This window comes from Mugil cephalus, chromosome 19, assembly GCF_022458985.1.
Source record: "Mugil cephalus isolate CIBA_MC_2020 chromosome 19, CIBA_Mcephalus_1.1, whole genome shotgun sequence".
In the NCBI taxonomy this organism is placed as follows: Eukaryota; Metazoa; Chordata; class Actinopteri; order Mugiliformes; family Mugilidae; genus Mugil; species Mugil cephalus.
In genome coordinates, this window is record NC_061788.1 from 4,310,575 (window position 1) to 4,335,760 (window position 25,186).

Below are 25,186 nucleotides of genomic sequence, written 5' to 3' on the forward strand. Positions count from 1 at the left end.
TCAGCCACAACATTATGACCACTGACAGGACCATCCTGTTGCAATTTAATGTTCTGCCGGGAAACTTTGAGACCTGGAATTCATTAATGTGGATGTTACTTAGACGTGTAGCACCCACCTAGACCAGACCACATACCCCGACCCCATAGCAACGACGACACACATCCCCAGCACACAAAATACACAAAAATTGTTATGGAGCAACTAAATAAATATGAAAAACAGTTCCAGACAGTTCGTGCCCTGGCCTCCAAATTCACTAGATCCCAAACTGATCACGTACCTTTGGTCATAATGTTATGCCTGGTCGGGTTATTTATTACTAAATGAATAATATTGTATGAATAACCAATGAAAAGACGTCCAGCAGGTACATCTGTACAAAACATTTATTTGAAATTGACATAAAAACAGCTTTACTTGCATCATTTATATCTGAAATCCATGACAGGAAGACATTAACGAAAGAGGAAAAAATGGCTTTAACGGCAACGATGAACACGGAGTTCTCTTAATTACGCGCGTAGAAGGAGGGAGTTAATTGAACTTAGCTCAGGACTCACAATGAAATATGTAAAAACACACACACACACGCACACACACACAATCTGCCACACATGCTGCTACGCTACTGCAGAGATGAAGAAAAGTGGGAATCAAAAAAAAGGAAAAAAGAAATTAACGCTCTCAGTTGAAAAGTGTGTTGAGAAAGTTCTAGGGAGAATGAGAGACGGCTGCAGAGGAAACTAGAAACTGATGCAGGCTGCATTCTCATTGTCTGTCAGTAGATGGCAGTGCCAGCACTGTAGCATCACTCTTCAGCAACAATATATAACTTTGTAACTTTATACATAAGAGGCTGCAGGAAAAACGGGCATCGACATCTTCTCTTGTTCATGTTTTTTTTTTTATCCTCAATAGCTTCATACCTCACTATATTCACTTGGGTATGTTAATGTAGCTGCATATATACATATACACATACACTCTGAGGCTGTTTGGACTTATATACTGTATATATATATATATATATATATGTACATGGAAGAGGATTGGGGAAATAAATTTTGAGTTTTTTTTTTTTTAAATCCAGAAAAGGTTTCCTTCATCTTGTTCGAGTCTAATCGAGACAAAACAATCTGTACCTGCACCCCATGTCACCGCCGACATGTGTGGAAGGACTGTTTGGTCAGTCGGCCTGAATCCAATTTGAAAAGACACGATATGCGTTAGGCAGCACGGACGTTTTCGACACTTGACTAATCACCGACACACAGCGACAGTGCAGACCCGGAGTGCTCCACTAAACTCTGGAACAGTTTAACAAACTTGAAGAAACAAAAAAAAAAAAAAAAAGAAGCCTGAAATCAGTCATTTTGCACCCGCGGCTAAAAATCATCACAACACGAATACCATGCGTGAGTCCACCCGGGTCGTTTTTGGCAAAAAGGTATAAATAATGAGAGATAATTATTATTCATTAAAATAAATACGTCAATAAATAAAAAAAACAAAAAAAAAAAAAATGACCTTTGAAGTTGTCCAAGTTACAAAATACGGAAACGTTTTACGCAAACTACGAACAGTTGTCCCAACAGAAACAGCTGGTGAGATTCCTTCCTCGATGCTGGGTCGTGAGAGTCGTAACACTGAACAAGACGGACATTTTTAGAATCACTGAGCTCCAGGAACATAATGGAATCAATATTAATAAAAAAAAAAAAAAAAAAAAAGAACTCTAAATGTAGATTATCAAACGGCGTTGGAGAGTCTGTTGATTAGTAACATGCATTTCTTTTTAAAAAAACAAAAAAAAAACAAATATTTTCCTATCATCAGGCAAGAAAAGGACTCATGGCCTGATTGATATATATATTTATATATCAGAGAAGCCTAACATCTAGAAAACAACAAACAATAGCTGTTTTAAATCCTACATGTGCCAGAGGTCAGTGCATCGAAGGGGGCACAGTATCCGTGGCAACGCTAATGCCACTCCTACAAACCAGTGTATATCCTCGTCTCCTGGTAGTGTATTGGGATCTGGGTAGAGGACCAGATGAGTGAAACACGGCCAGAGACTTCTAAGCTTTCAGTATTTGGCTGCACGTTGTTTCTCCAGAGCCAGCGGAAGTTGACGTCTTCATGTTTCTTTCCCCTTTTTGTGTTTTTCTACTGGCTTTTTTGAATACGTGGCCGCTTGAGCCACAAAGAGGTAAGCCTGTTCAGACACAGTGTCCCCCGACAGCGTCTTTGTGCTTTACTTTGTGCTAAGTACTTTTGCTTCACTTTGCAGTTTCCACCCCCCCCCTGCCGGCTGCTTTCAGGGTGTGTCCGCCGCGTGCTTGTAGTAGCCCCTCTGCAGGGCGGCGGAGGCGATGCTCTCGGCCGAGCGCCGCTGGTCCATGCTCAGCAAAGCCTCCAGCAGGTCGTTGATGTCGGCTCGGAGTCCCTGCCGCTGCATCCAGTTCTTCAGCAGTTCATACACCTTGTCGCCGGGGACGCCGCTCTCCGCGAGCCGAATGTGGTTGTCGCTGACGCCGATCATCCGGAAGAACTTGTTGTGGATCCGCACGTCCAGGTACTCGTCGAACAAATCGAAGCTCTTCTTCAGGGATTTTTCTGAGCCTTGAATAAAAACACAGAACGAAGAGTTTTAGGTCAGGGTGGATGTTTATCTCGGCATTTCGCATGTTTGGATTCTCCCACAGCGGATAACCGTGATGACTTGTTAACACCGATAGTTAAAGTTGTGGGTTTTTATACGAGTATAGAAACACTGAGTGCCCTTTTTCCTTCAGGGGATTTAAACAGAAAACATTTACCAGTCCCTCAAACAAATCTGTGACGAATCAGAGTCCTCTTTAATTTAGCGTGAGAAAAAAAACAAGGTCCCAATGCTTAGATAAAGCCTGACGATGATGAGCTTATTTATCCGTCAAGAAACAAACGTGAGATTTCTGGGCAGGTTTTGTTTATCTTCCCTGTGGACTGACGTGGTCTGAGGTTTTTTTTGGGGCCACGCACAGAAATTTCAAGAAAACCACTCTTACCTTGTAGTGGGAGCAAGCGATGCCTCAGAGGATCATCCTGTAACAGGAGGCAGAGCGTAAATGTTAAGACATGATGAGAAGATGATAATCTGAAACTATTTTAAACTCCTGAGACCCAGCGTCCTCATACGGGGACATTAAGTTTAAGGTTTTATCGCAGATTCGTTTAAACCCTCATTAGTCAAAGGTTAAAGCATATTTATTTATGCTTATTTCTAGTTTGATAACAAATTTTATCAATAGCAACAAGCTACAACTTTGCTAATTAGCAAGTACTCGTTTGAGGACGTTGGGACTTCATTGTTTACAATTCTGTCTTTGCTCAGTCCTGTTCAGGTATTAAAATAAACAGTTTTATATTTTGTCACATATTTGGTGATTTTATTATAATATAAACTAATGAAATAATCCCAGTGTCCACATATGAGGACATGTTGCTTTTTAATTTTTGAAAAAAATAAATAAATAAATACTACTTCCTGTGCAAAGATGATGTTTTTATACATTTTTATACGTCTTCGGTCCTACTGATCCCAAATACCTTGGAGCATAAGTCTTCAACAGGGGGTCCATGACCCCTAGTGGGTGCGTGAAGGTACTGCAGGGGGCGTTACATTTTTATTTAATATATATATTTTTTTTATTTTACCCCCCAAATTTAAAGAGAACCTATGCAGCTATGTGAAATCCCATGTATCTATGTATGTTTATGTCAAGTATGTTTATGTTTACGGCAGTTGCATGGCCACCCTACTGTTGCACATGGCTGAAATAAAAAATTTGAACCTGTACAATGTTTAAATAGCTTAATATTGAATGCAAAAATGATAATAATCATGTATATTTAAACAGCACAAGGTTGAGTTTAATATAGAACACATATAGCAGGTAGGGGTCCCTGCTTAATCTCTCCATCCGTTTGGGATCCTTGGCTTGAGCAGCCCCTGGAGAAATTAAAAATCCAGACCAAATAAAAGCTCTGGTCTCAGGAGGTTTTGAGACCTTCTCCTCACCATGTCTGCAGGCGGCTGTCTGAAGGCGGTGGGGCTCTGCTGGGGGGTGTTGCCAGAGGAAGCTGCTGTGGGCAGGGCTGACAGGCTGGTTTGAGATGAACTAGTGGTGTTGGGCAAACTGTCTCCGAGCCCCCGGTCCTCGTCCTCCAGGGGAGGGGAGGCCTTGGTCATGCCGGCCTGCGTCTCCTGCGTCTCCTGCAGCAGAGGCCTGGACTCCGGACGCGCCTCCTCGCCCTCCAGGCCGGCGTTTTGATTATTCTGCCTCTCCTCCGCTGTGGCGCCACTTTCATCCTAAGCAGAAGACATAAAAAAAGAGTCACTTTAGTACCTATTTATAAAAACTCCAACATGAAATAAAAGCAGTACTTACAATAGGTATCTTCACGATTTCACTGGAGTCATAAAGTCTCTTTGAACCTGTTTGAAAAGCAGCATCAACACCACGTTTAATGATCGTTTAATCATCGTTTCACAGCATTTTTACAGCACCTGACGTCAACTCACATGGCATTTCACACGAGTGTCGCTTGGCGACGAACCACCACGCGGCCAGTGCAATGATGACGACGAGGACGATGATAGAAATGCACACGGGAATAACTGGAAAACACAGAAGAGCTGATGAGTCCGGGTGAAGGTGTTACATCGAGACGTTTAGATTTGATTTAAACGCAGATGAAATTACCGATGCTCGTGGGAGAAGCAGAGGTCGGCGCAGGAAGAGCCGGCGTGGTCTCAGTAGATGGAAAGGGTTGTCGCTTTACGCACACGGTGTTAGAAAAGGGGGTGCACTTCTTCACCTCGTCCTCGCCCGATTTACACCTTGATGTTAAACAGGAAAAAGAAGGTAAAGCATATATATATGTATATATATATATATATAAAAACACCTTTGATCGTGCCCTATGAATATTATTCAGAAGCTTCATATTATTAAATGCATATATGGACACGCTTCCTCAATGCTCAGGCCGTCTCCACAGCAGTGAGGACGGAGGCTTCCATAAATGGTAAGGAGGTGAACACACACAGGACGAGCAGCAATGCGGTGACAAGAGACAATGGAATCTTAAATTCAGAAAGATGCAGCGATGACACTGGAAGAAACTTAAGACGATGCAGGTTCTGGTTTTCAGCTTTCATAAATATTTTACGCAAGGATACAATTTTTGGTTCCTGCCACCAAAATCACCAAACTGATAACGAACTTAGAGCTGCTCTCTTTAAAGACAGAGCAGTGACAGCCGGAAGAGACGATTCTTGAAGGTGGAGGGCAATATGCACCAATCAGGCATAACATTATGACCACCTTCCTAATATGGTGTAGGTTTCCCTTGTGCCTCCAAAGGATTTGTGAGTCACCAGATAATGGACATGGACCTTCTGAGGGTGTCCTGTGGTGTCTGGCTACACAATGTTGTTAGTGGGGGGGGGGGGCTTTGGGTCCTATGGGTTGTGGATCATCCCACAGACACTCGATCAGTTTGGGATCTAGTAAATTTGGAGGCCAGTTCATAACCTTGCGCTGTTCGTCATGTTTTTTTTTGTTGTTCCTAAAGGTGTGTGTGTTGCTATGGGGTGGGGGGTGGGGGGGGGTCTGGTCTGGTCTGGTCTGGTCTAGGTGGGTGCTACATGTCTAAGGAACATCCACAGGAATGAATGCCAGGTCCTTAAGTTTCCCAGGAGTACACTGAACTGTCACAAGACAGTCTTTGCTTTTGAAATGCATTCATTGTTACTACAATGCTATATATATATATATATATATATGAATCTGAATAAAAGCAGAATTAAGAATAAACACGGCTAAAAGATAAACGACACCTATAATCCTGAATTTATTGTATTCTATCCGTGTAATGTTACCGGTACGTCCTCATTAAACGTCTTTTTTTTTTCCAGTTACATAACCTGAAGCAGATCTTAGCCACAGTTTACTCCCCACTAGTGGGACATAATTGAGGGTCTTGCAGAACCATGCGATGTCAGTGATCTCGTCTGCCTTATAACAGGGCAGACGTGAAAACAATATTAACAGTATTAACACTCACTTGGCACAGCGCTTGCACACTTCACAGGCCTGGTCTGGAACACAGAAGGTCCCTGGTTTGCACTGGCACCTGGTGTCTGCAGTTGTGGTGCAGGGTGTAGTCACAATCTCATCTGTGGGGGCGGTAAAGAAAGACTTTCAGAGCGGATAAATATAGATGAGGTGGAGTGAAACACACATGCACAGAACCTTAAATCACAAACTATTGACTCGACTCGGCGTGTAACCTCGGGAGAGTTCACGCCGCGTTCGCCAACTTTAACGAGTAAACTGACCGTCAGCACGCGGGCAAACGAGACAGAACAATGGCCGACCTTCACCAATTACATGGTAAACTTTAGCAAAAAGATAAAATAAAACGTTAGATAATTGAGTTTCCCCATTTCATCTTTGTCTCAGATGCATTTCGCCTCGTTTTAAGAGGATAATGAGGGACGGCGGCTCTGGCGTGGTTCCTTTATTAAACTGACACCTAAGAAGAGAGCAGCTCTGGCCTTTAAGATACCGTCACAATTAGCCACAAACCAGCGTCCACCTCCACAGGACGCCGGGGTCCGCGCTCGCCAATTAAAGCGCCGCGCTGCAGACGAGTAGGATGGTTCGCGGAAAAAAAAAAAACGCACTTTTAATCTTTTAATCTTCTCCTGCTCATTTTCTGCCGATTTCTATTCAGACAATTAAGCTCATTCGAGAACTTTTCCGACGCAGTTTTTTAAAGTTAAACGCGGTTAAATGAGCTGGACGGACACTCGCAGTCTTTGTGCCTCTCCTGCCATTATTAACTATTAGCGACTATCAGTGTAATGATCACAATGACCCCGAATGTCAAGGCCTGTGGATGTAACAGCTGCGACTTAAGCTGCATTCACGAGATGCAAGACTATATATGGAAGGACTCGTGGCTCGAGGCAACAACTCTGACACGACTGTAAAATAATGTCAAGCAGGCTCTGTGCTTAGTATTTCATTTTATATATTGTATTTTTAGACGAAACAGCCGAGAGGCATCACCACATACGTTACACTGTGTTTCTTTGACGTGAATTTAAAATGCTTAAAAATTAACCACTATGTCAGTCCACACTAAAACACACACACACATTTTGGCGTTTTGCTACTTGCGCCAAGTTCAGGGGACAACAAGTTTCACTGTTGACACTGTAATGATATCCAATAGTCGCAATCTAATTACTAACTTTCCAATACAGAACAATTTAGGGGTTATTTTTTTTATTCGCTGGGGCACGGCGGGGAAATCTCATTTAGCGCACGGCTCCGATAATTGCGGAGCGCGCAAATATTTGAAAATAACGACTGATTAACGACAACAAGTACATAAAAATATATTAGAAATAGCTCATGATATCTGAATTGTGGCTGCGGATAAGAAGCATGCAAGAGTTAGATCTGATTTGATTTGGACAACAGCAGCTTTGATTCAGCAATATTATATTTGCTCCATTCGGTCTCATCTGTGTTGTTGTTGTTGTTGTGTATTATTTTGTCCTTTATGCTGCAGCAGCAAAGGCTAATTTAAAAAAATAAATAAAAAAATGAGTCATTCTGTCTGGAGCTGCTGTCAGTGTGGGGATAAATCACAGTCTTTAGTTTTGTTGCATGATGAATCTCAGTGTTAATGTGAATGTAACACTTGAATAGAGCAGTGTGAAAGGTCGAAGGGCTTAAATTAACATCTGTTACACTAAATTAGTTCACACAACACTTGTGCATCATTAGCAATGAGTTTTATGTCAACTAGCGATGAGAGGAGAGAGGACACATCAAAAAAACAAACAAACACTAGGCTGCAGCAGCAAGAAAAGTTATGAATGTAACCATGGTTCTATGAATTCACCCTCTCTGATAGTCGGGACAAACAACGATTGTGTTTGCGTTGTGTTTTTCCTACTGCTCATTAAACTGAATTTAACCTATTCTGCTCTGATGTCAACATGTACCTCTACTTTTAATCGTAACGGCTGTTTTACAGACATGTGACAGATCCATGAAAACATCAGGCGACTGATTGTTTTTACTGTTTTATTATTAAATCAACAGCCTGATTGGGAACGTTTGTGGGGTTTTGCTATTGTAGTAGCCGGTCTTCAAGGTTTTCCAGCTGTTCTGAATTTGTTCCACGCTTCAGTTTATTCCGGCTTCAATTAATTTTAGATGGAACTTTTCAAACAGTTTTATATCACTATTTTTTTATGCTGTCTACGCGGGCGATAATGTCTAGTTCTTTCAGAGATGTGAGGAATGTCACAGAACGGAGCCTGACTTCATTCAAATTCAACGTTTACATGACTTTAAGTCAGTTTGGGAAAAAGGAATATTCTACCCCTGTGAAACTGAATGAAAGCTGTTTAAAATCCAGTGTTTGTGCTCTTGTCATTTAAGAAAAATTGGGCAAAAAACCTGCAGGAAACGACTCCAGACGTAACGTGAACGGGCTTTAAAGCTTGTTAAAGCTAGCGCATTTAAAATGAGTCAACAGATTAATTTTATTCTCCGATATTTTATGAAATCCTTTAATTTATCCCACAGTGGTGGAAAATATTTGCAGCGCCACGTCTCCACAGCCTTTTGTTCAATGCTCATGTAGATGAGCTGCACAGGCTGCTGCTGCTGCTGAGTCTCAGGAAAGACTTGAGGGAAAAACCGAATAATATAGGAAAGCAAGTAGCATTCAGAAAAAAGGGAAATGACACAGATTGGTGTTGCTTTTTTCTCCACGGAAGAAAGTGGCAGAAGGAAGGAATCTAGATTATTTTTGTGTAATTACTCGCACTGCCAGAAGGGGGAGACAAACACTTTGCACTGCAGCTTTAAAACAGAGCAACATGCAGCTTTAAATAGAACAACAGGGTAAATGTCAACAATAAATTATAAATACACTCAAACGGCAACAAGTGAACACTCTAGAAGTCAGGAAGCTGAGGAATAATCGAGGAATGTGCTGTGATTTTTGTTGATTATGTTAATAGATTAAAGGTGCAGTGCACCCGCTGCGCTTCCCTGCTGAATTCGGTCCGAATCATGCCATACGTTCTGAGTGGTAACAGACCCTGAACGGGTGAAATAACTTCCCACACAGAACAGATAAAACTATGTCTGAACCATGAAGAAAGCAAAGCTGTTCCACAGATGGTTCATTCAGTCAACAGCAGCTTTGTCAATACGAGATACTTCCAAACAGGAAGTTCTTAAGTGCTCCAGATAAACAGAAGGAGTTCACTCTGAGAACAAGCAGGTCACGTCTTTCTTTCCTTCCAATTGTAACTTTCCTTTGGCGTGCTCCTTTTAATTGTTACGTGGATAAGTTAAAGTCGGACTCACACACAAAACTCCTGCCTTTAAAAAAGAAAGAAAAAAAAAACTGCAGTGAATGGGCACAAAACACATCCTATGTAACAGTAGTCTCTTTTCTGTGGCCCTCGCCTTTCATCGGGCACAAAGACGCCCAGTGTGGGAGACAATGAGACAGCGGCCACACCCAGTCCAGCCAGGTGAGACAGACACACAAGCGAATCTCCCGAGACGAGTAGCACGCTCACATTCGGGCCGGCGAAACAAAACGACAAAGACACGCCCTGCTACTCCGTGTAACATCATAAGATCACATTTTCATGAGTGGCCCTGAAAAGGCGGGGGCACGGACAAAAAGGTATCACCTTTCCCAAAACAATATATCTTTGATGAGCTGGATTTTGGAAGGCTCTGCTTTTTTTGTGTGTGTGTGCGTGTGTGTTTTTTTAAAAAAGGTAATGGATTGAATGAAAGGGCAATTCAGCGAGGTGTTATTTCACTTCTTTTCTTCTTCTTCTTTTTTTTTAAACAACCTGGGATTTACTGTTTAGATTTGACACAGCGATTTCTTGACTGAACTTGACACGATGTAGGTTATAGGGCAAACTCACAATAAACAGACGGGTAAACATCCATCTAAATCGTAAAGATCAGCTAAATTATCTTGATTTTCATACAAAAAAATGACAAAAAATCTTCTTTTCTACTTCTAAAATGTGAATATATTGTGGTTTTATTTACTTTTATGAGCATTTCACTACTATTAATAAGTTAAAATACTTTCTGACTCTTTACTCATATCTTTCTCTATGACCAATTTCAATTTTCCTGGCAGAACTTGCCACAAAAGCACTTTTCCTTACATTTATAGGGCAAACTCATAATAAACAGATAAGTAAACAGCCATGTAAATTGTAAAGATTAGCTTAATTATCTTCATTTTAATACAAAAAAAGGAAAAAAATCTTCTAAAATGTCAATATTTTGTGTTTTTATCCGCTTTAACTTCTATTAACGAGGTCAAATACGATTAAAATAAAAGTTTTGGCCACTCGTACTGACTTTCTGATTCTTTGCTCACATCTTTCTGTACAACCACTTCCATTATTAACACAGTTACCTAAGCGGCAGTGTGTGCACGGCAAACAGCGGTTCATCCCGTTGGAGTGCTCCGTGTACGTCTGCCCGTGCTCACAGGAAACACAGGTGCCTAGTTCCTGGTCATGTTCACAGGCCTTCTGCACAAACGTCCCTGGAAATAAAATAAAAAGACCATCAGGCGACAACTCAATTTGCTAATTTAATGTCCTATGAATCTTTATTGAATCTTTATTGACGTGATGCCCGGTCCCGCTCAAACGGGGACGCTCGGGCAGGTTTATCGCTAAAGCTTAAGCCAATGGGATATCAATTATGAGGAGAAAGGGAGTCTGATTTAATAAAAATGTTTTGTGCATGACATTTTACAGTCAACTGGGTCGTGTTTGTCATAGAATACAAATACAGTTTCATTGCATAGTGCACATCAGGACATGATTTTGTGAAACACTTCAACCCAAACTCGAATCAAACGTATTTAGACAGAAATATTTATTTTAATTACTTTTTAAAAATCTTACAAAGAGGCAAAAACATCTTGGTTTTGTGGTTGGTTTAATAATCAACAAGATTTGTTCTAGCTGAGTGAGGGGCAAAAAAAAAAAAAAAAAAAAAAAAAAAAAAAAACGATTTTCTGTCCACGCAGAAAAAATGTTCAATAAAAGCTTGTTCAGACAAAAAAAATAAATAAAAAAAGAAAGAAAGAAAGAAAGCAAACACTTCATACCATTAAGTGGTCACAGTTGATTTTTGTGTGTGGTAACAACTGACCCACTTGGTTGGAATGCAACAGAACAAACTCACATAAGTGGGAACGAATATAAAAGAAAAACAAAAACAATGAAAACATGTTTTGGAAACTATCATCCTGAAAAGATAACCCTAGTTTTTTTTTTTTTTTTTTTGCCCTTTTGTTTGGATGTAAATGAGTGTGAAATAGAAGATGACATCCAAGCGAAGAGGCTGGAATTGAACCTTTGTGGTGAGGCCTCAGATTATAGGGTCCCAGCTGAATATTAACTCTGACTGGAAACTGGCAGGTACTCGTTTTTTTTTTTTTTGTTTTTTTTTTTTAACAAGTGTGATCCAAAGAATAGTCAGAAAAAAAACAACAAAAAAAAGATTCTAAGCATTCGGAATAGTAAATGAAATAATTCAATCAGCTGTCAGCGTGCTGTAATTGCATCTTGGCTAAATATGTTCAGGCCTGAATTCTTTACATAATAAATTAACTTAAAAATAACCTCGGCTTCATTCCTGCGACTTTTCACTTCACTCATCAGCTGGGACGGGGGGTAGTTTGGGGTTTCGGTTCAGGGTCGGGCTTTGACATTTCGCAGAATTGTAAAAAAAAAAAAAAAAGCTCTAGTCCGTTGTGGTTTTATCAGAAGACATGGACCACGAGAACTAAACATACTTGTTGTTTGTGTTTTTGTTTTGTTACTGTCTTTCTTACCGGCCTGGCAGTTGAGGCAGCAGAGCCCCTGATTGAGGTACTGCTCGTTCTCCACACACCGTCGGTGTTGTCGCAGGCTGCTGTTCCGGTGTTCGTCGCCGGACCACTGAGCCGCCGGAAGCTCCGCCGCGTGACAAACGAGCCCGAGGACGAGCGCGGCCACCAACACCTGCACCATCATCAAGAAAAAAAACAAAAAAAGAAAAGAAAAAAGACAAAAGCTTTGATTTATTTTTGTGCACCACATCCCGCCCCGACTCATTAACCAGACAGTAAAAAAAAAAAAAAAAAAAAGAAAAAGGAGAGTCTATCTTCATAGGAAACCTTGTGTGAGCAATCTACGGCTTAACTTGAACCATCTGATCTGAACATCTGCCGTGGGAAACCAATTAATGGAGCCACGCAGCCGGTCACCACACAGCCCCTGTGTTGTGTGCGGACGCGGAGCCGCTGCACACTAAACTACACGCAGCACAACGGGGGCAACCAAACTTAATTACTCCGTGATCTGGTTTTCCTCGGGGGGAGAGGTTCAAAAACTCTGTTATTCCTCCACTTGTGGGTGTGTAACGGTTTGATAAAGTCATCGGGGGCTAAAAGCAGCGCGGTGCCCGTATCAGATGTGAGCCCAGAAAACCCATTCATGTGGCGGATAATACCCGGGCTCGCGCATAGGTGGGGTGCGGAGAAGAATACGGCCGAACACTTTAGCGTGGCCCCCGGGCGCTGGTGTTTATTCACACGCTTTTCACCGTGTCAATGTGAGAAGGCCCCATTCATTGGCAAACAACACACTTTAGTGCCTCTACTTCAAATGACCCACATTCTTAAAGCCAGGCTCTTTGAATGCCCCGACATGCGACACCGCCACGAAGCGCCTCGAACGCAACGCGACACCTCCCCGGGTAAACGAGAGGCCTAGATTCGGAGGGGTTTTGTCTCTTTTTTTCTCCCCCCACGCAGCCGGCTGTGGGCTCGGGATAGAAAAGGAAAAAAAAAAAAGGGTGGAGAGGGCCAGGTAAAGGTAGGGAGAGAAGAAGAAACCGTAGACAAGGCGAGTTTAAAGATGGGGGGGTGCTCTTCGGGGAATTGGCTGAACTGAAAAGCCGGTGTGGGAGAGCGGAGAGGGATAAAAGAACGAAAAAGGTAGAAAAAAAAATAGGGGGACAAGACGGAGCGGAGAGCGAGTCCTGACGCCGGAGCCGACTCTCTGGAGAGACGCCATGCCTTGTTGTTCAGAAGAACTTTCCTCTCCCTCTGCTCACGTCAGACTTTCCAAAGACGCTGAGAGGCAGACGTGGAGGGGCAGACGGCCGGCAGAGCAGTCACAATCACACCATTTAGATCTATCCAAACATTCTGTCGGAGGGAGGAGGCAGAAAAGAGAGAGAAGAGAGAGTGGGGGTGGTGGTGGTGGTGGTGGTGGTGGTGGGTGGGGGGACGAACAGCTTGCATGACACAGGGTGAGTCTTTAGACTTGAATACACTATGTGTATGACTGGAGGGGTGGGGGATTCAGAGAGACATGGGAGAAAAGTCTAAGCGCATGAAATGAACGAAGCAGTGGAAAGAAAAGGGAAGAGAACTGTTACCGTACACTCTCTGTGCACCGCATCACGTGTTCGCACCATTTTCTACTGGTTTTAGGGAGGAATTAATGCAGCAGGCTGACGACGGACGGACTATTTCACTGTGATCGTGGGGAAATATTGTAGTAAGACAGGTTTGCACGGCCCCCGTGTCGACAATGATGTGGAAATCTGGGGATATTTACAGCTCAAGATGAAAAAATGTCTGAAATGTCAACAGCAGCACAACCTGCTACCGTAATAACTGTAGTATGCGCACAACATTTTTTTGTCTCATTCATAAAAAGCAAAAATTTTCACCCAAAACAGGGACTAGGCCCCGGAAATTGGGGACGTCTGCCGCTTCTGTTTTTCCAACCTTTCCATCTTCACCACACCTCACACTGATACAGTTGCACCGTGCGCCTTTAGAAGCGCTACACTGAAAATGGTCCGGTCTGAAACGGTGTCTCGAGGCGCAACGTTCCGAATGCTATGTAATCAAATACACCGGTGTGTTAAAAAAAAAGTACCAGTATAGAGGGTAGGCATGTGACATCACAGCAAGCGAGGTCTCCATGGTTACGGCCACTGAGTGGCAAAAAGGTGACAGCTACATTAGTTTTAATAGCGTAATTATAAAAATATTTCTTTTTTAAAAAGTGAAGAGCTGTTGTACCAACAGATGTGAAAAGCAGTCAGAGATATATTTTTTTTTTTACAGATAAAACAAAGACAAAGAAAAGAGAAGTAAATGTGTCGCCGCATTATGAAGAAACAACTGGAATCCAGGAACAGAAACCTGGTGTTGTGGTTCACATTTAGTGTCGGGTGATATTAATTTATGCTGTATTTTTTGATTAAGTCAAACCTTAAGTTACGTTCTGGAGGGCTTTGCTTCTCAGTGAAGCTCTTAGCGTTAGCATCCTTTATTTAGCTACATTTATCAGAACTGAAATGACCTAAAACTGACTGAAACTGAGGCTAATCCACTTTTCCACTTGTCCACTTGTCCTTAATTTTCCCCAGTCTAACTCTACGTACATTTCACCACATTTTTTAGTGACTAAAGTGGGCGTGGCCCCAGGTGACAGTGACGTCAACGCACACCCTGTATTCGCCATGAACCGGTATACCAACCAGCCCTACCGCATAGCCTGAAATAATAAGCCAATCACACTTTTAAACCCGGCTGAAGACACTCAGACGGAGCTGGGGATTGCATCACTTCCAGGCTTTTTGTTCTCTTTCAGGTCACACCCACACCTCACCTGTTCTGCTCTGCAACCAAACAATGCAGCACAGGAGATCCAGCAGATTTTTAAAAAGAGGAAGAGGGCTTTGTTTAAGTCTTGGCTTTTGGCTGTCATTAGCAGCCATACAAAAAAAAAAGAGAAATCCTGATATTAAAGAGGCTGCAGCTCATCAGCTAAACAAACAGAGGAGGTTTGTAAGGGTATTTTTTTTCCAGGGTGTCATCCCGTAATTATTTTCCGAATGTGCTAGTAATAAAAGTAAGACGAAGGGAGAATCAAATCCAGACTTTATCTAGTAGTTCTCTAAGTCTGTGGTATTTCTTCGAGGCCGCGTGTCCACACCGATATCCTACGGCTGCTAAACTGCCGTATGCATAAGCACTATGGGCAGCCGCAGTGCGGCTAAGTTTCACCTCTATAACCAAGTGAGGAGGAAGACCAGAGTGACCGTAACCTCAGCGTAGAAAGCCCTCCAAACCCACAATCCCTGGAAACACTCCAAGCCCAGCTCAAGTGCTCTCAGTCCACTTCACAGTCTTCTCTATCCTCGGTACAATGAGGGAGCTTGGCTGCAGATTATTCGTCATAACAGCGTCCCATTGTCGTACAGTGATACTTGCGCTGCGAGTTAAACTAATAAGGAGGAAAAAAAAAAATTAGAAAAAAATACCGAGGGACTTTCTGGACAACAGTAGCGTTCCCGCGCTTCCTCTTAAACGGCCGTGGGTTCTTCCAAATTGCCATTTGGCGCAAAAGCCCTGCTCCTGCCACTGAGAACGCGTTTGTGAGTAAATGACAGGACATCCTTTCAGTTGACCCAGGTTATCAATGGGCCATTTAGAGGTCTGTGATCCCTCGGTACCCCCTGAGGAAGCTACAGTGTGCTCCTTTATATAATGAATTTAAAAAAAAAAAAAATGGACGGGAAGAGGAAAATGCGCTTCTATACATACAATGCTTACAAACAAGACGAAGGAGAGTCTTTATTTCATACTGGACAGATGATTTCAATCATAGCCGACTGATAAGCAAAGACACCATGCACCTCATTACGCTCCTGTGTCCGGAGCCGGACCTGACTCCCCCGTGTCATGCTTTACCTATTAGCAAACCCTTTACTTTTATCTATTCACTACGTTTACATGCACGTGAAAAAAAAGCTAATTATTGCTTTAATCCAACTTTAACTGGACAACTTAAGAGCATGTAAACACGTTACTCGGACTAAAATTCTCCTTATCCGACTAAGACTCCCAGATAATGTGATTGGAAATAATATTTTCTCCGGCATGTTTACACCTTAATCAGACTTTAACTGGACAATCCGCTGGTCGCAAGAAGAAGAAGGTAAACAGCCTATGGCATAGCGCCATCTTATCTGCAAATTATCTTATCTGACTATTTATTATCTGATGTAATATGTAACAGGAAAGGGGGACGTATTTACATGGTGAAAAGACACGTATCTCCACTTAGTGTGGAGGAGGAGGACATGTCCTCGTCAATTATTCCATTGTCTTTGTTGCATGTAAACTGGGACTGGGGTCGAATTCTGACTATAGCATGTAAATGCATCGACTGTAAGCCAAATATCGTCTCATAAAAACACTCATAAAAGCCAAAAGTTGTCTCTCTGTAACCCCATCCGTCACTTATTCACTTCAGGCTTTCAAGCGTGAACCCAAAACCTGCTCTGAGATTTGCTGATCAAACAGCAGCGTGATCCTTCAGAGAGAACACGCAGCGATTATCAAACGCCGAAAGACTCAACCACAGGACACTGTGCCGTGCTTTCCCCACACTCATAAAAACCATCCAAAAACAATGCTTATTTATTTCAGTTCAAATGTCAGGACCTCCCCACCTGACCTTAGCATAGTTCCACAATTACTCAACATGACCCACAGTTGCAACCACAAAAACAAATACGTGCATCAGCTTCCATCCTCAACAATCTTCCGTCATTAAATACAGTTTTTCTGCCTTCCTGTTGCATGATTTTTCAACCTCACCGCAACTACAAAACGTCCCAATGAACTTAATAAATCAGACCTCGTTTATGGTGTTATGCTGAAGGATGAGAACTATTGATTAATCTACATATTCATAGAGCGTACTACGGTTTACCGCTCCAAATATTCACATTTCAAGCCAGAGGAATCTTTAGTTTGGACTAATCATCTTCTCAGCTCGGCTACAGTGGACTCTCTGTTGCCGCTTTCTGCATGACTAGGCCTTTCAAAACCAAGAAAAATAACGGGGGTCAAGAGTTTAAAAGGTATTAACCGTTCGCGGCACGGCTCTCATATCTCATAAATGCCGTTTATATTTCCTAATTTATGGTGTTAATAACAGTCAGATGGTTTCTCTCTATAAACCCGGAGAGAAGCTCGCAAAACAACAACCTTCACAACAACAGGGCTCCCGGGTAATAGCATTAGTTTATCAAGGAAAACTGGTTTAGGATAGATTTTTAACCCAATTTAACCGACGCACTCCAGCTCATCATTCGAAATGTGACATGGAGTAAACTTAAAGGCTGTGACACGGCCGCTGCCACGAGCCGGACCTTTTAAATCAACTTAGCGCGCTGGGAGCTCACTGATTGGCTGCTCAGCTTCGGGAAGAGGCAAAGAGGTCGCACACGTACTTTAGACCAAGTTATCGGCACGACTCAGGAGAACCTGAAGGTTTGGGGTTCTACTTAGCATACTAGCTAAAAAAAAATAGCTCTTTCTGTTTCCCTCTTTTGAATGTGGAACACAGACTACTGCCACCTGCTGGTATGGAGGGTTATTTCCTCTGACAAATAATGTTGTTTTTTATAAATATATACTACAGAATTAAATAAAACTTTAAGAAAAATCCTAAAAACTACTAATGGAGCAAGAACTAAAAACTGATACACTGATCAGGCATAACATTATGACCACCTTCCTAATATTGTGTAGGTCTCCAACAGTTGTGACTCATTAGAGAATGGACATGGGCCTTCTGATGGTGTCAGGCAACACAATGCTGTTTGTGGGGGGGGGTGGGACATGTCTTGTCTGGTTTAGGTGGGTGCTACAAGTCAAAGTAACGTCCACATGAATGAAGCCAGGTTTAAAGTTTCCCAGCAGAACACTGAACTGTCACAAGACGGTTGAAGTTGTTTACTGTCAGTGGTTTTAATGTTGTGGCTGATCGGTGCGTGTGTGCTAGCATGACTATTGGCTGCAGTCTTTCGCCCGCGCGTTCAAGTGCAGCTTTTTGACCTGGACGCAGGCCCGTGTCATAATCGGCCTTTGTATTTCTTTGATGTCCGCGCGTCGCGTCCGGGCCCCCACTTGAAACTACTATTTTAATTTGCTAACAGTAACACAATGTGGATCCCAAACGGAAACTGTCGGACAATCCAAATCCCTCAAGGCTGACCTTGACAGGACACCGAGCGCTCTCTCTCTCTCTGCTTTCCAGATAAATCCTCGCGTCCCCCCCCCCCCCTCCGTCCCCCCGGAGACAGAGGGGCGACCGTGCGCAGCTTCCCTCGAGTGATGAACGACGCTGACATTTTTTTTTTTTTTTTTTTTTTGCGCAAGCCCCGAACGAAGACGAAGGTTGCGTCAAGACAGTAAAAAGGGGGCACCGACACTTGCACCCGCCGCTGTAAAAACACATCCGAAGTTCAGCCGGGCTCAGAATCCATCCATCCATCACTGCAGCGGCGCTGAACGATATATAAAAAACGAAGAGAAAGACTCCCGTGTCATTTTACAGCAGATAAGAAGAAGAAGGCGCTAACAGTTTGAAAACCACATTGTTGAACCGCAAATGCATGCACACACACACACACACACACACACACTGAGGCACACAATAGCATGTGTGTGGGAGCGTGTGAAAAGCGGCAGCCCCCTCCTCTCAGGGAGCACAGGAAGCTCGAGACAATACGGAGGCTTCATGCAGGGTTCAGCTCCAAACTGTTCCCCCTCCACAGCGGCCTGCCTCGGAGCAGCAGCAGCCGATTAGAGCCGCGACATATCCGCTGGCCCGGGTATTTATAACTCGGGGAAGCTGCAGCTCCGTAGCGCGAATTCTTCAGTTTCCTGAAGGAGCGCGCGCTTCGCTGATTGCGCGAGTGTCACGAGCTGGGGGTTAGGTGGCGTTCAGGTGCAGAGGGAAAGAAAAGAAGAAAAGAGGAAAAACAATCAGAGATGATGATGACGACGGCGTTAATGATTTCGCGAAGTCTCCCCGCCGCCGCAGACCGCGAGCCGGTGAGATGACTGACGCCGTGACGTACGCGGCCACCGCATTCAAAAAAAAAAAAAAAAAGCACCTCTTTGTTTTGATGAGTGACGGGGAGTAGGGGTTGTTCAGAGTGTGACAGGTTCAAGAGCGTAAGCAGGTGCACCATGACACATTTTCCAAGCCGTGAGTGCACCAGGGGTCGCGGTGGTCTCTGCGGTTCTTAAGAGGCTGCACTCGTGTAAATCATCAGCGCCGACGAGTCACACCGTGGGACGAGGGAGCCGGGCTTTGTTCGCAAATTAAGAATCCTAGCGCTCGTAATGTTTGAAATTCCGATTAGAGGGACTCACAAGACAGCTCCAGAAGGCCTGAGAATGAAAGCAGCACGGAGGGGATGACTAACAGTTTAAAGAAAAGCAGGAGCAGGAATCCATCACCTCGCCTCAGAGACAATCACATTAGCTCCATTAAAGCCGGGCTTTGTGTAAAAGTGGAAAGGGAAAAAAAAAAAAAAAAGAGTCCTGGCAGTTTATAGCCTCCTCTATAAACACACGGCAGCAAAAAATGTAGAATATGTGACTGGTGTAGCGGGTCAACGAGGACTTAAAGTGACCATCAATAGTTGGAATTTATTCCGGATTTATGTCTTTGTAAACAGAACGTCCATTCACTGGACAAAGGTTGAGTTTGTTCTTAGACTCGACACTTTGGGTCTGAATGTTTCGCTCCAGGAAAACATGAGAACGTGAGAGGATAATAAAGCTCTGCAGCGCAAAAAAACAAAAAAACAAAAACTACGTACACAGCTCTGGTTTCACATTATGTCACGTCATGAACAAACTTCTAAATCTCTGCCGCAGCTTCTTGACGTTCGGGAAATGAATCATAGGCACTGAACTCACCACTGTCAAAACACGATGAGGCAACTAGAAAACAGTGTCGACCTGGTTTAGTGACACAAACAAAGTTCAATTGAAAGCTTTCAGTGGTCGATTGGTAAACTGATAGATGGGATATTATTCTAACTGAATATCAAGAGAATCGTTTTGAATAAGTGCTAATATTTTTTATTTTTTTGCTTATGCTATGGTATTTATTATCATTATCATTAAAATTATTATTATTATCATTAAAAGTATTATTATTACAAAAATATTGTATTATTAATTTTATTTTTCATTTATATTAATTTTTACAGTATAATATAATAATATTTTCAAGAGTTGTGCTCTTTTACCAAATAATTATGAATAATAATAATTATTATAAAAAAATATTTTTTCATTTATATTATTTTTTAACGGTTTTCAAGAGTGTTTTTCCCTTTCTCCAAGTAATTTAATTTATTAAGTGTTTCACAAAAAAATATAAATTTTACTAGCAATTTTCACAAGTTTTTTCCACCTTTTTTTCCAAGCAATTACCCTTGTATTATTATTATTATTATTATTATTATTACTATTATTATTATTATTATTTTAACTTAATTTATTAACTGATTCTTTCTTTTTTTTTTTTTATTAGTGTTTTTTTTTCATTTGTTTCCAAGCAGTTACACTCGTGGATCAATAAAATCTGTCTGAGTCTGACAGAGATGAAACTAAAAACTATTCTCAGAGCTGCTGAGATTCCAGCATTTGAACTTTGCTGGCATCCACAACTCGCCCTGTAATGACACCTAAATATATTCATAAAACGCCTCCATTTCCAGACTCTCTCTCTTTCACTCATGTTACCAAACAGCCACCTCAGGCTTCATTCTCATGTCCAGGGAAGGACTTCAAAGCTCCTTCTGACACTGAACAAAAAAAAAAAAAAAAAAAACATGGCCTCCAGTGAGTATCGCGCTTCGCTCCCTCTGGCAATCGGTGTCCAGTAATTTCCTCAAAGAGAGGACAGTGCACCTCATGTGACTTGACAAATCACATGACTTCAGAGCACATCGTGGAGCGCATCTATGAGAAAGTAGAAGATTTTTAAAGCAAAAAAAAAAAAAAAAAAAAAAGGTACCACCTCCTTACAACTCCAACTTCCAAATCAAGGAGGATGAAATACTTGTATGTATTTATTTTGGCTGCACATCAGCTCATCTGAGGGGTTGCGCCAGATTATTTAGTTATATATTAATGTTTATCACCTGGAGTTTGACAAAACACCATAAATGACCTCATCTCATCTGTAGGACCGGTCATGTGTGTGTGGAGCGGTGACTTGCCTCTGCTGGAATGCGCTACGTGAGTAGGCAGCACCTGAGCAGGTGGCACTCCCTCCGTGAGTCAGAGCGAACCTTTGATAAAAGATGATTCACCTCAACAACACCGGCCTCTCCGGGATACAATCAATCAACAAAACATCCCCGAGCTCTGCCTAGCCTGCTAACATATAAAAGGGCAACGTGCTAAAAAAAACACCTGGTATCTGGCCGCTTGCACGGCGTTGCATCATGACTCGTTCGCTCGGGGGCCCCCGGCCACTCGGTTCACATGGTCGCCGAGCGGAGACGGCAACAAGCCGCTTGTGCTTCCAGCCGCTTGTTGACCGCCGCTCGGTCCCCAGCGTCGCAGCTTTGGCCTTCCACCCGTCCCAGATGTCCGTCCTGCCCCTGTTTGTCTCCACTGTCCACAGAGACAGAGGGAGAGGAGGGGAGGGGATGGGGGGGGGGGGCTATTTCCTGTGTGAACCAACACCCAGACTCACAGTAAACAATCACAGATAACCATCTAGTGTACATGTGCAAGGGCATGACAATCCTAAGAAGTAAATTGATGCCACTAATATCAGCATATCTGTGTACTCGAGACAGGAAGTTTACTGGACGGCCAGGCACGTACTCGCGAGGCAATTTGAAGGGGAGGGGGGGGCTGGATTAGAGGAGAGTGGGAAGAGGGTGGGGGGGAGAAATGGGGGGACGGGACGGCGGCGGGGAGGGGTTGAAGTTTCCTCACAGTCCCATAGCAACAGGGCCTCTGCTGGCGAGGCTTCCAGAATGCACTGTGGTTTACAGAAGAGATAAACATTGACTTTGCCACCCGGAGAAGTGAGCCCGGACTCCAGTAATGGACCGACTTATATAAAAACACACACACACAGACGCACACACACCGGAGCACAAACAGGCCCCGGCGACAATCGGGCAGAGGCAGCTGTGCATCCACGATCATGTGCAACCGACCCTCCTCCCGCCAATCCGGGCAAAAACAACCGCACGAGAAGCTCGACCATTTTCCGTTCCCGTCTCTGCAGCAGCAGCATCCGGTAAACTCTGCACGAGGAAGGGAAGCACAGCCCAGCACAGCCTGGAGGATCCCAAACCAGTTCTCACACAGTGTCAGGGTTTAGTTTAGGGGGGGGACACATAAAAAAAAAAAAAATAAGAGGAATGACAAGACGTCTCTGTGATTGCCTGAGTGGAAAAATGTGCTTGTTAACCGAGGTCGCCCCCCGACCAGACCAGACCAGACCAGACCAGACCACCGGTACTAGTCCTCTCCCACACCACTAGCAGGGCCCTGGTCTTATTAATAGAGGCTACGGGGGGGGGACGGCTACATCCGCTGTGACGGGACAGGGGGACATCGTATGCTGGATGTCTGATGTCCAACACAGATGGTGGCTGTAATGTTAAAAAGAGAGGAGGGGAGGGGAGGAAGGAGAGGAGGGGAGGGAGGGAGGAAGGAGGAGGGGGCTCTGAGGGAATGATACACATGTACAAGCACACACACAAACAATAAATTCATAAATAAAGAGTTTAAGTCAACAACAAATACTGTGTCGCTTCCTGCAGGACAATGAACGGGATTGTTTCATCTTCAAGTTCACAGGCCGTAAAACTGACTGTGTCTCCTCAGTCATAATAAAAAATAAATAAAAGAAGTTACTTTGTAGCGCTTCTTCAAACTCACTTAATTTAACGAGCCATTAACAGCGCGTCGTTAAAACAAATGACAAACAAGTCAGAAGTGAACTTTTTTTTTTTTTTTTTACTCACGTAAAGTTTCACGAGCACCGGATCGAAGTTCATCTTGGGAAGTTCGAGATGAGACGCAATCCCAGCGACTTCTCCTCGGTGGAAAGGAAAAACAAAAAGTCTTTCTCTCTCTCTATCTATCTCTCTGCCTCAAAACAAGAAAACAACAACACAGCGCTCACGGCAGAAAGGGAAAGGAGACACACACGCGTGAGAAAACCTTTGCGCCGCCCGGGTTCGTTCATTAGTTTCCTCTCGCTCCGAGTTCCTTCGGTGGAGAGAGGACGGAGACTCGGTCTGAGCTCCTCTCACTCAGGACGAAAATTTTTTCTTTTTTTTTTTTTTTTTTTCTTTCCCCAGCCCCTAGAACTCTGCGTGACGTCAGAGCGCCGCAGCCAATCAGAGCACGTCCTGTGAATAATAATTAATGAGGTAATTAGGCACATGTTTAAAAGCGACATAACTTTTTATTATTATTATTATTATCATAATTATAAAACCGATGCAAATAAAAAACTTTGTTAACTATTCTTTGCTTTTTTAAAAATATTTATTTCATATTTTTGTATTTTTATTCCTTGTTGTACTGTTTCTGTTCCATCTGTTGGTGCAATAAAGTCTTATTTTATCTTATCTTATGAATGCAAGTAAATTACATGAGATAGATAGAAAAACATTATACAGCTCGTCATAATATTTCCACCTGCGTCACTTCCACCTCTGTGCTGTTGTCATGCAATACATACAAACTTCCTCTATAAACAGTACTGTGAAATATATTTATCCTTTATTTATTCAATATTTCTCCTTTTTTTATACAGTAGTTTTTAATTGTATAATATAATATAATAATATACATTCGTGTGCCTGTATATAGTGTTTCTGTTTAATTAGATAAATAGGTAATAGTCTGGTAGAACGAGTTCAGCAGCTTCCATCAGATATTAAACAGTCTTAGCATCCTGAGGAAACAGAGACGGCTCCGACCTGTTTTTCTAAACTGATTCCAGTTTGTGATCCAGCTGTGCTACGCAGATTTTAAAGATGTTACGGTTTGTGTTTCAGATCGTTCCCTATATGTGTGGTCTACTGGGAGCAGGCCTGGTTGTATAGCCTTACATGACCTGCAGTAGCACTCGTTCACACAGCGCGTCATAGGTCACCTATCATTCATCCATCGTTTTACAAGCACTCATTCATTCCACAGGTACCATAGAGTCAATAAAATCTAACTTAACCAGGTGGAATCTGCTTTGTGCTCCAGTGTAGTCGCTCCAGTCCAGCTTTTTGAACACTTACTTACTTAAGATATAAGAAGGACATGACATAGAAAAGCACACATATGTCATTTGGTTAAAGATGTAGGTCAGAAATACAGTCATTTTGGAGTTTTTTTTACTGAGCATTCTTCCGTTCAGTAAAAGATTTATTGACATCCTGAAGGTACAATAAAACATAATAAAAGCGTGACACATTAAAGTGCAAGGTGGAAGTGCAAACATTGCATAAAGTGCATAGTACTAAGAAATGAGAAGTAAAAAAAAACAGCGTACGACAGAGTCAGCGTGGGGGGTGCAGATAAACCTAGCCCAGAAAGTTTTGGCATCCTGAAGGGAGGAGGTCAAACTCCTTATGAAGTGGATGCTTAGGACTGTCAATATAATAAGTCGAGCCTTGTTCCTTAACCACTTAAAATAAACATCGCAGATGTGTCAAACGGCGAAATCAGGGTCCTGTTTTTGAATATCTATGACAACAAGAATACAATAAACTGAGAGGGAGGACGGTCATCGGGCACTTCACCGGTTACACATTCCCGTCTCATTAACTTCCCTATATAATGTGTAACTTACCAATATTTCCTATGTGCAATAAGTCAGCCACAGAAACTGTTCAAATTATTTATTTGCGGTAGTATTTTTGCTTAATACCTCATTTTGTGGGCCCATTGTGGTACAAATAAAAGATTATCTTCTCTTAGCTTAGCATAGTTTATCTTAATTTAACCAAACTATATAGATTAGAATAAATCTGTTATTCACTCAGCTCTGTTTTGTCCTACATGTTAGATTAACTAACTCCCTCTCAGACGTGCATTAGAGTATTAATGGTTGCAGGGTGGACACCGGGATACACTTTTAAACGAAGGTTATCTGAGTCCAAGAGTTTAAAACCATCATGCG

General features: G+C 42.6%; 1 protein-coding gene across 1 annotated transcript; it reads right to left on the reverse strand.

Moving 5' to 3' along the window:
* Positions 1–371: 371 nt before the first annotated feature.
* tnfrsfa (tumor necrosis factor receptor superfamily, member a) lies at positions 372–23,341 on the reverse strand. Its single transcript, XM_047569846.1, has 10 exons — positions 23,025–23,341; positions 11,980–12,148; positions 10,546–10,677; positions 6,118–6,229; positions 4,752–4,888; positions 4,571–4,666; positions 4,437–4,483; positions 4,067–4,357; positions 3,054–3,090; positions 372–2,628 (listed from the first exon to the last, which is right to left on the reverse strand). The coding sequence occupies exons 1-10, from the start codon at positions 23,055–23,057 to the stop codon at positions 2,324–2,326; spliced, it is 1,359 nt and encodes a 452-aa protein (XP_047425802.1). The 5' UTR covers positions 23,058–23,341; the 3' UTR covers positions 372–2,323.
* Positions 23,342–25,186: the final 1,845 nt, after the last annotated feature.